The sequence below is a fragment of the Psittacula echo genome (genome assembly GCF_963264785.1).
Source record: "Psittacula echo genome assembly, chromosome: 5".
NCBI classification, from domain to species: Eukaryota; Metazoa; Chordata; class Aves; order Psittaciformes; family Psittacidae; genus Psittacula; species Psittacula echo.
The window spans coordinates 13,457,777-13,471,840 of record NC_137739.1 but is presented as its reverse complement, the minus strand read 5'-3'; the positions used below and the strand labels follow the sequence as shown (position 1 = coordinate 13,471,840).

Below are 14,064 nucleotides of genomic sequence, written 5' to 3'. Positions count from 1 at the left end.
CAGCTAACAAAAGGATAAAAAGAGGGTGCATTATTTAACACAATATGGAGTTAACAATCTGAGTAAGATGTGCACGAAGTCATATCCTCAATCCAATCAGTGCCTCCCAGGCTTGCTTAAAACGTACACTCAATTACAGGCGTACCAATATAGAAAAAAATGTAGCATCAAGAAAACTTAATACAACAAGTCAAAAAAATTCACGTGGTATATCAGCGCTAAATACGTGAAACGGCAGATGGACTTCTCCACTTACCATTCAGCACCATCGCCAGCATGGGTATGTATACAGTTACCATGGTTACTGAGAGTTTGGTGAGGGCCCTAAGCGCTACCGTCGAAGGGGGAAAATGAAAAGGCAAAATATGCAACATCTTACTCAAAAGACGACAGCATTTTCAATTGGTATTTTTTTTACTCTAACAAATACGACTGAGGCAGTATTGAAGGGGATCCAGTGGTATTAAAACACATTTGTCTTGGGTTTTTAATGGACAGGAGAGGCTCAGGCTAGCCAGCCAAAGTAGCCTGATGGCTCCATTGCAAATTAAATGTTAAAATTAGTTGATTTCGTCTGGATTTGTTTCTTTTTCTTGTATATCTTTTGGATGCTTCTTTCCCAATCTGAATATTTTGAAAGCCACTGTGGATCCCACATCAACCCTGCAGCAAAAAAAAAACAAAACAAAACCAAAAAAAACCACCTTTTGTTTGTTTTTGTTTTGTCTGTCACATTTTTTGTTGTTGTTGTTCTCAATTTTTTTTCTGTTTTCTTTCTTTTTTTTGTTGGTTGGTTTTTGGAATCTACTGCACCCATTGATTTACAAAACATTCAAAATAATAACTTCCAAAATAGTAAAGCTTTCATTTGTTCGTTTGTTTGTTCAATTCTTTCATCCACCTTTCAGCAATAATGATAATAATAATAATAATTACAAAAGAAATAATAATAAAAAACCCAAGTAAGGCCAGATTCTCTGTCTTTATATATAAATATATATATAAACAATGGGAAGGGGGAAGGGGAGCACACAGAAGACACCAATGATGCATCTGAAACAACAAATGAGAGTGAAGCAGACATTTAGAAAAAAGATGAAAAGGAAAATATTTTGAACATGCACCTCGATTTTACGGCCCTCTACCACGGTGCCGTGTAATTTCTCCCTCGCCCTGTCCGCATCAGCACTATTTTCGAAAGTTACGAAACCAAATCCCTGCATGCAGGAGGGAGAAGGGGGGAAAACAACATGCACATTATTATTTCAGTCAATGACCACTTGTTTGCTTATGTTCTCTCTCTTTAATTTATTATTTTCTTGTCCTTGCGTCATTTCTGTAACATGCAAATTAGAAAAATTATAATTGTATTGAGATGTGCAGTAAATAAGCGACAAATGTGAACAAATTTTTTCTGTCATCAGTTAGATAATACCCTCTGAGAAAGTTAAAGAATGATACCAAAAATACCTATCTACATGTCACTACAGAGGAAAATAAATCTAACAATAAGAAAATGAAATTAAAATAAATTACAGTGTCTTCACATAGAAAAAAATGAACTAATGAGAAAAGAAAATGAACCACATTTTAATGACATGCAGATATCTCAATGAAATAAAAAACATGTGCACAAAATTCAACACTGAATGTCAATATACTCTAAAACATTGCCTACTTTATCATGCTGTCGTGATCATAAAAAACATTGTTCCCATGCAACACTAGGGTAACTTAAATTTTTGTCAAACTATACAGCCTTTACTTATTTTTTTATAAAAGAACAAAAAAAGAAAACCACCAACAAAACAAAAGTACTTTTGGAAAAAAGTAGAAACTTCCTTGTATTAACAGATCAAATAAAATCACATGATGTGAATAGAAAAAGAAACTCTGATAAAGGAATAAAAATGCAAATACTTTGAATAAGTTTAACTGGTTTATTTACTACTTATGTATATTATTTCCCACACAGAGAACATGCAACTAGTAAAACTCCAGAATCTCGTGTTAGTGGGACAGCAGAATACTCAACAAATAGGAAATATTGCTTATGACAAATGCTTTGTTTTACAGTACAAGGCTAAGCAAACATTCCCAATCCTACTACAACTCTTTATTGTGCAAAGTTAAATTAAACCTTTTACAATGGCAAATAGCTTGAAAAAAAATCAGACACTGAAAGCCATTTTGGAAACATACACCAACCCTTTGAAGTAATTCTTATGTTGGCACTACAATGCCTTTGCATGCTTTCCCAAAGGTACCCAAACAAATAAGTTCCTACATCCTTGGTGGTTCATAACAAGAAACATTTGCCAGTTTTATACAGCTGCTTCATATACAGGCGCTGCAGCACGTATTTGGAGTTCTACTATAACCTTTTGCTTTCCTGCTACTTAAGCTTAAACTGAGTTAAAGCCTTCCTCTGCTCTGTCCCTCAACAATAAGCCATACATCATGTCTCCTCATTCTCCAGTCCATTCACTACGTTTTGTGGTCAGTATTTGTCCACTTCTTCTCTGCAGTTCTATCTATCATGTACATAGTGACTGATTAAAATAAAGGAAGAATTAAAAAAAAAACCACCCACAAAGGAAGGGAAGATATTTATAAATTTATTTATACATTTATGTACAATTATGAAACTAAGGCAAAACTGACACCAAGCATTGAGAAAAACAATGGACATGAACTACAAAACTGATTACTCAACAATTGATGAAAAAAGTTAAGAAACTATCAGGATCATTATACAGGTTATTTGGATTATTTTACCTACTCAAAGAGTACACTTACTTACGTCAATTTATAACACAGAAAGGAACATTCATATAGAACAGTTAATGTTCCACGCTTCTCAAAATTGCTTAAGCTTGAGCTCAGACTATCAGCAGTTCCACTTTTACTTTCTCAAAACACCTGATTCCACCTACTTTCTCAACTCTGTCCTCCACAATTTTAGCACAAAACCATGATCTTGCTTGTCACAAGACACGGACAATGTAACTTTCTTCCCCAAAGCACAAAAGTGCTGAAAGTAAATTCTCCTCCTCAGTACTAATCCTGATGTTTTAGATGCCTGCATAGGCTTTTCTTATACCTAAACCCATCCTCAACTTTAGACTTTTATTTCTTCTTCAACTGCTTCCTCCCATCTTATGTATAAAAAAAAAAAAAAAAAAAAAAAAAGGCTCACAATTTAGGATGCCATTAAGAAAATTTCACAGCAGACAACATCGCTGAAGCCATCAATCTGATGGCCTAGTTCTGTGTCATAGCATCAGTTCTCCCAATTCTAGCTGTTCTCTCCTCCTCCTCACTGAGCAGCTGCCTCTTCTCAGAATTGCAGTAATTTGGTGGGAGTTGTTTAGGCAAAATTTTGAATCAGACTTAGCTCACAGCACTACCAGTTAATTCTTTTTTTTCAAACAACTGAAAAGAAAGATAAAAACCTAATTATATTAAAAATTTTGAAAAAGATATAAAGTAGAGCCACAAGCCAAGATAAGACAGGAACTTCAAAGATTCTGAAAACAGTCATTGTAATTTTTTAATTCCTTATGTTGTACATATTATCATAATTAACTATTTAAATTAAGCTCTTATTATTTATACAAAACTTTAAATTTACCTAGCTGACACAGAAACCCAAACACAGAACATAGATTCATTCATCACACATTCAAATACTTACACAAACAAGTTAACGTTAATTTTATAGGCAGGTGATTCAACAGCTACTTTAGCTCAGCGCACTATGTATTTTATTAACAGGTTATTTTCTGCATTTCATTTTTGAAGTCTGTCAAATGATTTAATAATAGCCAAGTTAGTATGTGAGAACATTCTGGTTTAATTTGGGAGGTGCTCTGCAGTTCTTATTTGAAGAAATATATATTAATATACTACATACTAGATAGACAAATACATATACACACATATTTAAGAAGTATATATGTAGTATACAGCTGTATAGAGCATTAATTTAAAACTGTAAAAAAAATAAACAGTACTTTATGTTCCTGTACCTTTGCACCTTTGCAATTGTGCCTGAGACAAAGGCATGTGCAGCTCTGTGCAGAGTTTAAGTGTCACACCTGCAGAGTAGCATTAACAAGCACACAGTAATGGAAGCTGTATTTCAAATTGTCCTTCCAAGCTGAGGGTAGATGCAGAGAAAGGTAAGTTACCAGCAGTTTTTAATGTTACTTTCATCAACAGCTTCAAGAATTGTCAAAGGTAAGCTTCATGAACACAGGTTGTAAGAAAGATCTATATCAAAATAAGACTGAAATTCTTGCAATTCTTATTAAGAGTTTCAAAATTCATCAGTGTTGCCATACAATTCTAGCAAAATTATCCTGATTATTATTATTATGCCTCCATACAAAGAAAAATTTGTGGTATGAAACTTCTATTATTTTAGGGTTCCTTTTATGGAGAGATTCCCTTCTGTAAAATTATGTTATACTTTATGGTAGTGCTGCAGCACTATGGTTTTTGAATATGCAATTCTTAACTATTATGGCATGAAAATAAGCTTACTTCTCTGTTTTTGCAAGAATCTGCTTAAACAGTATTTATTAGAATAAAAAGAAAAAAATAAAACCAGAAAAAAAATTAAAATCTATCAATTCTTTTCTGCCAAACTGCAGCTAGAAACAAATTTGAATCTTGATCCTGCAAACTTTTTTTTACCTGTACTCAGTTTGAGACCACTTAGTAGTCCTTTCAGTTTCAGTGGGATTTTATGAAAACATAGATAAGCACTGCCAGGAATGGGACTTTAATCTGGTGCATCTTAAATCCTACAGAATGGACATGAAATGATCAGATTAAATAAATGAGTAAATCTTAAAAAAAAGAAAAAAAAAAAAAAAGAAACAACAAAAGTTCCCTTTATTCCTAATACTGTTTTCTAACTTTTTATTTAATTGAGAGAATCTAAGGGTACTCTGCAAATCAAAATACTATGTAGCTACACCCGAAGTAACTCTAAACAAGATGACAAGTAGCATATATATAAACAATGAGAAGCATCACAGAACTGCTTTTAGTACCTTCAGCAGCTTAAAGCCAGCCTGGATACACCAATACAGCACTGGATAGTGAAGTAGAACTTAATAACACTATTAAGAATCATAGAATAGTTAGGGTTGGAAAGAACCTTCAGATCATTTAGTTCCAATGCCTTAAGAGTCCCTGTCACAAAGTGTGCAACTGTGGTAAGTGACATTACAAGGCTGCCTAGGATAAACCTCCTCCTTTGAAATCCTTTCTAGGAGCTTGTTTTTAGCACAAGACTCAGAGATGTTTTCACTACTGCAAGATCACTATTAAAATCCTCTCAATTCAGAAAAACCTCTTCACCCCATCCCTTGAATGCTTTTAAAAAGCCTTATGTTTATGCAGTCCTATGCAAATGTGGTAGTTAGAAGTCCTACATATGTAAGATTTAATGGCTAAACAAAAGTGTAAACCACCACCAAAACACATATACTCAGTTCCACTCCATCTTCAGCAGAATCAATCAAGGTGGCAAATGTGGGATGTCTTTTGAAATTTATTAGACTCTCCAGGAGAAGCAGGTTTTGGACAACCCACATCTTTTACACACATTACTGAAAAGCAGTAATTTAATGATGATAAATTTCAGGCAGGGTAGGAGACTCTAAGACACAAAATTCCATACATTTAGGTTGTTTACTGAAAAAGTGGTAAATATTCCAGCTGGGTTTGGGCTAGCAGGCAAGGGTATTAGTGAATGAATGAATGAGTAATTTTGGAATATAAACCAGGACACTCCAGCTAGTCTATTAAAAACAAACAAAAAAAGTGATGCCTTTAAGTTTAGAATACAAACACTTTAAGGGAAAAATAATAGAACTGAAATATATCTGATTTAAGAGAGATTTGTGATATATCTGATTCTTAAAAAAAGATGTACTACAGTATGGTTGTAACAGGAAAAGAATTTCACCACTAATAATAAATCGTATATGAAAGCTACAGGAAGACTGAAACATTGCTGGATAGACATTCTAGTGTGTCTGACATGGCAGAGATAAAAAAAGTTATCATGCATATGTCATACACATAAACCCTGATAATGTAGCTGATATCACAGGTGAAGCATTCTGGGCTACAGTTTTTGCACCAGGTAACAATGTTAATACAGTCATAGCCATCCTACCTTGCTTTATTTCTTAAATACCCAATAAAATGAAGTACGCATTTAAGGCAAAGTGATTTTCAGAAAAAAATTAAATGTTTGCAATACATTAAGAACTCTTTTAATCAAATAAATGTTAAAATAGATTGTTTTCAAAGGGTTGGTGTACTGAAGCTTTAGCTAAAGAGGAAAACATCTGCAGTTAGATAATCTGCAACAATCGCATATTTTCTCAGCTAATTACTAAAGAGGATAGTTATTAGGTATCATTATCATCATTCATTTCAACAGGGGAAAAAAATACCTGTACTAATACAAACCTGCCTACAAATATCTGTAAGTATGGACTCATAAAATAAACAAGATAATTACCCTTGAAGAATAAAGACAGCAGAATTCAACATTCCCGTAAAACAAATGACAGTTTGGAGTAGCTAAAATTACCCCCTTCAAAAGATACAAAATGATTTTCATGCTGCTTAGGAAACTGAATGACAGCTCAGAAGATGTTTTCATTAACATGGAATTTCAGATATTATTTTTTGCAGCAGTGCAGTTGTTTCCTTTTACTCGTATAATTATTTTAAAAAAATTTTAAAATTCCAGAGGTGAATTAAACTGCTTACCTTTGAGCCTCGCTCATTAAAAATAATTTCAACATCTAAGATTTTACCAAATTGCTGCAAAGAAATAGAAAAGTTACATGAAAATACAATAATTTCAACACTTCTAGCATATACAGTACAAATGCTGGTTTCAGAAAATGGTGCACCACACAAAAAAGTTAAAATAATATAAAATCAAATATAGTCAAAGGTATTTGATTATTTTAAAGACAGTCTGAAACCTTTGCTTCAGAAGACTTTTTGCAGCTGCTTTCCAGGACAGTGTGGTTACTTCTGCTTTACAGGAATAACATTAAACCAACTGGGAGTTCTTTTGGATTCAAGGAGTGAAGATTTCTCTCCAACCTTGCTGAAAATGGATAACTATTACTCCCTAAGCAATTATTCTTTAATAAAGTCTAATTTGAAAAACTGGAATGGATATTTCCTCTTGGCCATTTTTCTTTGCTTATAAATGCATTTCTATTATAATATTAAATGTTATTACTATTGACACTACAACAGCACTCACAAACATCTAGGCATCGTTCACATACAGAAAACTTGACCACAGTTGCTATCCCAAAGCAAAAGGCTTTATTGCATTTGTCCAAGTAAAAGAATACATGTTTGACCCAGGTAGTGTTTAGTTAGAACACTTTCTGCTATGACACATTTCGTGATGTGACACTGTAGTTTATCAGTGGGTCATTTCTGTTGTTTCATATGTCATTAACATGCAGTGTGGAACAGTGTTAGTGCTGATAAGTGGCACAATATATTAAACAGAAAAACAAAAATTAGAGGCAGGCAAATGAAGAGTAATATAGACAAAAGAGTCCAAGCCACAACCCACTATACTCCAGTCCTTTAAGATATAAAACACAATTACAAGCCAGAAAGGACAGTATTCCCTTTCTAGCTTATTAAGGTGTTTCAATGTGGTTACGTAAAATCAACCATCATTTCTTATTCCTTGGCTTATTTTGTTTTTGCATTCATCATCTAATTCATGTTTTAACTGCAATTTTAGCCTATAAGCAAACATTGACTTAATGTTTAAACAATTCTCCTCTGCTGTATTTATGTCCATGTAAAAAGATCATCTTCTAGATCTGTAACATGGCCAAGATGCAGCATTACCATACTTCCTATCAGATTCAACTCACATCTGCAGAAATTCCATTTTTTCAATTCAGAAGCTAAACTTTTACTGTTACCAAGTCATTCTAATCTGGAGAACTCTAGGCATTCTTCAGTGTCAGTCTTTTGAGACCTAAGACTTAGAAATACTGAAAAGACATGTATTTTTTATTCAGTTATAAATTACTACAAAACCTACAAAGAATCCCAACTTTCAATTAATCTACTTTCAACCAATATAAATCTACTTTAACTGGCTTGTATAATTTAAATAAATTTCAGCATTTTCTTGGAGGGGTTAATAATTATCACAGTATCACACAGTATCACAGTATGTTAGAGATTGGAAGGGACCTCAAGAGATCATCTAGTCCAATCCCCCTGCCAGAGCAGGAACACCTAGATAAGGTTACACAGGAATGTGTCCAGGCGGGTTTTGAATGTCTCCAAAGAAGGAGACTCCACAACCTCCCTGGGCAGCCTGTTCCAGTGTTCTGTCACCCTCACTGAGAAGAAGTTTCTTCTCAAGTTTAAGTGGAACCTCTTGTGTTCCAGTTTATACCCATTACCCCTTGTCTTATCATAGTTTGCCATTGAGAAGAGCCTGGCTCCATCCTCATGACACTCCCCCTTTATATATTTATATACACTAATAAGGTCCCCCCGCAGTCTCCTCTTCTCCAAACTATAGAGACCCAGCTCCCTCAGCCTTTCCTCATAAGGGAGATGCTCCACTCCCTTAATCATCTTTGTCGCCCTGCGCTGGACTCTCTCCAGCAGGTCCCTGTCCTTCTTGAACTGAGGGGCCCAGAACTGGACACAATATTCCAGATGCGGTCTCACCAGGGCCGAGTAGAGGGGAAGGAGGACCTCTCTCGACCTACTGACCACCCCCCTTCTAATACACCCCAGGATGCCATTGGCCTTCCTGGCCACAAGGGCACAGTGTTGGCTCATGGTCATCCTGCTGTCCACTAGGACCCCCAGGTCCCTCTCCCCTACACTACTCTCTAACAGGTCGTTCCCCAACCTATACTGGAACCTGGGGTTGTTCCTGCCCAGATGCAGGACTCTACACTTTCCCTTGTTATATTTCATCAAGTTTCTCCCTGCCCAACTCTCCAGCCTGTCCAGGTCCCGCTGGATGGCAGCACAGCCTTCTGGCGTGTCAGCCACTCCTCCCAGCTTAGTGTCATCAGCAAACTTGCTGACAGTACATTCAATTCCCTCATCTAAATCATTGATGAATATATTAAATAATACTGGTCCCAATACTGACCCTTGAGGCACTCCACTAGATACAGGCCTCCAACTGGACTCCGCCCCATAGACTACAACTCTCTGGCTTCTGTCCTTCAGCCAGTTCGCAGTCCATCTCACTACCTGATCATCCAGGCCACACTTCCTCAATTTAGCTATGAGGATGCTGTGGGAGACTGTGTCAAATGCTTTGCTGAAGTCAAGGTAGACCACATCCACCGCTCTGCCATCATCCATCCACAATGTTATTTCCTCATAAAAGGCTAGGAGGTTGGTCAAGCATGACTTCCCCTTGGTAAAGCCATGTTGACTGCCCTTCATAACCCTCTTATCCTTGACATGCCTTAAGATGACTTCTGCTATTTTGCAGATGAGCTGTAACCTGCATTTAGAGGGGGTTGCTTGTAGCAAGTCAGATATGGCAAAATAGTCACTCTCATTTCCCAATACTATACCAGGATTCTTTTCCAGTAACTGTTTCCTTCACTTCATGGAAATAAATATTGAAAATGTCTTAACTCACATAGAGAGACATTAGAAGTATTTAAAAATCTGAACTGAACATGAAACATGAAGTATAGTGCCATGATGCTGCACTAACAAACTAACACAGAACAGAATTAAGTTTTAGCAGGTCACAAATAAGAAAGCAAGAGTAACACAAATACTTAAGAGTACTAACTTGGAAAAGGAAAACCTGGGTACTAATAGCTGATTAGAGTATCATTACCAGTTTTTATTTAGTGACATTTTAAAATAAATCTAAGAATTCTTGGAGCAGGGAGAAGAAACCTGGTCTAATCTGTCATGTTTATGAGCCTAAAATTGATGGCACGTATGAGATGCGTGAAACACATCCAATGCACTTAAAGGCAGATAATGGCCTGGGTAAATGCAAAATTTGAGGGACATACAGAAAAAGACTGGCAAAAACTTTAGAAGCTCACAGACCTACAATACTTGTGGGGATGGGTGAGGATTCCTACTCCTGGACTTCCCTCATACATTCAGCCCATGTTTTACTTACACAAATTTGGGTCCCTTGCTCATGAGGTTAAGCATTTAGTATTTCACATCATGCTCTCCAAATACCAATAAATACAGGCATATAAATCCAAATGTGTACAGCAGAAATCTATATGCATTCAATATTTTAAGTCAACATAAATAGCTTTTTCTGAATGTAATGCAAAACAACATAATACATAGAATATACCCATCTATATCACATACAGAAAAGTCAGGAGAATTTCTTTTCCCAGTTGTGACTGGCAAATCAGATGTTTGGTTATAAATAAATGAAAAGAGAATCTTTACCAAAAATGGTTCAACAATGGTTCAATACTCCTGTCACAGCTACCTATAATATAAAATACCTGCAATGCAAATATATATATATATATACATAAAACTAAAAAAGCATAAAGAAAGAAATAATGTGTACTTACACCAAACATTTGTCTAAGATCTGGATCCCGGAATCTGAACGGTATATTTGAGACATGAAGCCTTTTCGGCTGTGATTTGTTTTCTGTGTTTTCAGAAGATTGTGTCTGTTGCTGGCCATCGGTCTGTGCTGCATCATCTGTCTGCTAAAAATGTAAAGCAAAATAAAACACACTGTAAGTATTTCTGTCATTTTTAGTATAAAGTGGTGGGCTTGAATTTTCAAAAAAGACTAAAAAGGAGTTAAATCTGCTCAAAGGTGTTGAGGAATACTAGAAGTTGTTCTTTAATTATATCCTACACTGCCAAATTAATCACTGTGTACAGCACACATTCACTAGAAAAAGATTTTTCATAGGTATGTAAAAAATAGTGTTTTCTTTTGCACTGGTAGGAGGGATTTGGAAGAAAAGACGAGGAAAGAAAACAGTTGAATTAAACCACAAGGATCATCTTACAACTGTTACTCTATTTTCTCTGTCCTTCCTCTTCCTTCTGGGCATATTCATCTTCCAAGCATTCATTTTCCTCTTGTGTTCTAATGTTCAAGTTCAGCTTATCTTTCTGACTTCGTTTCATTAAAGCAAAAGAAGAAATCTCCCATTTTCAGCTAGTATCAAATTTCCTTTAAGAGATAATCATTAAAGCAAAATAGAAGTGGTTTAATAAAATAAACCGTACCACACAGTTTTAGTACCAATAAGCCTGTTAAGAAAGAAGCAAAAGAACTCAAACAGAATAAATCGTTTACATCAGCACTAACTACATATAGATCTAATCCTAGCAAGTTAAATTCAACACCATCTTCCCTCACAAATGCAAATGTTTTCAAATACTAAACATGGTATTTAGCTGTTAAGAGACAAAAACATGTTCCATGCTAATCTCTTGCTATCTGAAACCAACTAAAAACCTAAAAAATCAGATTTCAGGTAACTGTTCCATTCATAGACACCACAGAGATTACTTTGCACCTTCAGGCCTTAAAAGGAGAGAAATATGAAGGAAATCTGGTATATGAGAGCAGGTGGGGACTGGAAACTTGAAATACAACACTCCAGAAGAATTTAGGGTCAATTAGATGAATTTGAAGAGAATTAAAGAATTCTGAAGATGCTGTTCAGCTCAGGAACAGAGGGTGCCCCTTGAAGAAAATATATAATCAGCATGCTGTATAAATGCCAATTGGAAAAAGTAATTTCTGCTCATCATAGATGATGAGAAACAAGGAGTAGGAGGTTTGAACTGTGCACTATTAGCATACCAAAACATTTGAAGCAACTTCCATGTGAGAAGCTGAACAGATATATTGCCAACAAAAAGCCAGTGAGGTTTCTGAAGATGACTCTACAATGAAGGAGCTACAAATTATGGGTGAGTAAATCCAAGCACTGTTATTTTCTGGGTATTTCTCCTGGATTTTTCCACTTTTGTTCACAGAAGCCTGAAATTTAAAGTTGCAGGAAAGAACACCTCAGAGTTTGGGCAGTGAGGACTCAAAATCAGAATCTTCAGAAAATCATCAACAGATTCATATCTGTCAATACTCTTAAAGAAGTCTGTGCCAGAATTAACATAGCTAAGCCATTTAAGATGCATTAAAGGGTTTGAAAATGTAGCAGTCTCTTTACAAAGCATATTATCATCCAGAAATCTATGGATGTGACTAGGAGATCTGGAGAAGGATAACTACAAATTGAAACTGAAAAGTGATGCTTATACAAAAACTTCCAGTAACACCAAGGAGGTAAAAAACACAGACGACAGGCTGCATTTTGTGAAATCCCAGAAAGGAAAGTTTCAAAGCCCCGTGGACTGAAAGAGCTAAAATGCAATTTACCTTACACATACATAATACATTTCAAGAGAATATTTTCATTGCTAGAGGATCTAAAGACCGGTGTTTGATATTTCTTCAAAAATTAATTTAAGTTAGTATAGGGGACTATCCTTGCTACATCTCTGCAGTCTTGTACGCAATCAGACTGCTTTCTGGTTCCTATTCTACCACATATTTGCAATTATGAAATATTAAAAAAAATTAATATATGTTAGTCTTAAAACTAATAATGAAAGTTATAAATACCACATACAAAATGGAAGACCAAATGCTTACATACACAGAAATAAATTGAGATTAACTCCTGTTACTTCAGTGAGCTACTGAAGGCTTAGGTGTTAAAAGAAATTAAAATTGAAACTATTCTTACAGGTAATCAAACCCAAACCAAAGAGGGTGTTTCAGAAACTTATTTATTTTTTTATTTCATAAAAGATACTTGCAGTATAAATATATGGTATACATTGAAACCAAATACATCATCAGGACAGTTAAAGTAAATTCTGTTGTTTTGTATAGAAATTCTTTATCTTTCCCAATACACTAATTTTTTGTTTCTTTACCTCAGGTGCAGAAACAGAAATCTTGTATTCTTTAAAAGACTTCACTCAAGTTCTTAAAAGACTTCACATTGAAGTCAAGCTCTTAAAATCAATTAAAATCAGAATGTATTTATTTTAGCCAGCCTAGTTTTTCCACAACTGTCACTACTACCAATTCTTCTGTTTTCACTGAGAGGAGGTTAAATGCAATGAAATAAACCAGTTATGCTGCAAGTTTTTAGAAGCTGAGTAGTTGAAAAGGTTCCTTCTAATGACTGGCAACAGGCAGTCATGACTCTTAATAATATTTGTTGTGCAGTGATTGCCCAAGTGCAAGCAGTGGTCCCTGCTGAACTCCTGAAGGCCCTGTCAAGAGTGTATCTAGTCCTTAAAGAGCTGCTGCTCCTTCTGGGGCAAGTGAGCCCCAAAGAGTCTTAGATCCTTCCATCTCACTCCCAAAGCACACAGGATGCAGCGTGCTGCCTCAGGATCAACTAGCACTACACATTCTAGAATCAGAAGAAATACTGTAATTTACCTGAATTTAACTGAAAACATTTTTTAAAACATTTCAGCAAACAGTAGTAATTCGCCTTACTAATCCCAATTTGCAGGATTACATCCCCAGAAATACATACTTCAGACTGGGGAGGGAGGGGAAGTATGCTTTAAAACCTTCATCTATCTCTAATACAATCTTATTTCCCAGGTTACTCCTGACTGGACACAAGAGTGCCATCCCCCATCCTCAGCACTTGTGGCACCACATATTATACACCAGAATGTTCAGCAAACCTGAAATCAGTGAGGGCCTCATGCACACTGTTTGGACAGAAAAAATAATTCCATTCTTCTTCCCAGAAAATACAGATTTTCTGTATCCTTTCCATCTATTACTGAGAGCATCCAGATTCAGTTTGTCTCTTACACTAGAACTGTAAGCGTTACACTTCCATTGACTAATCTCTTCCATTTTCTGCAAAACAATGGTGGTGTAGACAGAATCTTTCACCCTCAAACCCTCTTTTAAAAGTAATGAAATGCTGTCACAGA

The 14,064-nt window shown here is 35.5% G+C and overlaps 1 protein-coding gene across 11 annotated transcripts in view; it reads right to left on the bottom strand.

The window, feature by feature from the left end:
- RBFOX1 (RNA binding fox-1 homolog 1) overlaps positions 1-14,064 on the bottom strand; it is a gene marked incomplete at both ends in the record, with an annotated part of 1,305,905 nt that overhangs the window by 86,492 nt on the left and 1,205,349 nt on the right. For 10 of the 11 annotated variants that reach the window (XM_080617596.1, XM_080617593.1, XM_080617598.1 and 7 more), the window contains 3 exons: positions 1,125-1,217; positions 6,802-6,855; positions 10,632-10,775. In XM_080617596.1, coding sequence (XP_080473722.1) covers positions 1,125-1,217; positions 6,802-6,855; positions 10,632-10,775 — 291 coding nt within the window. The remainder of the gene's footprint in view (positions 1-1,124; positions 1,218-6,801; positions 6,856-10,631; positions 10,776-14,064) is intronic. The other variant, XM_080617602.1, reaches the window with a different exon arrangement.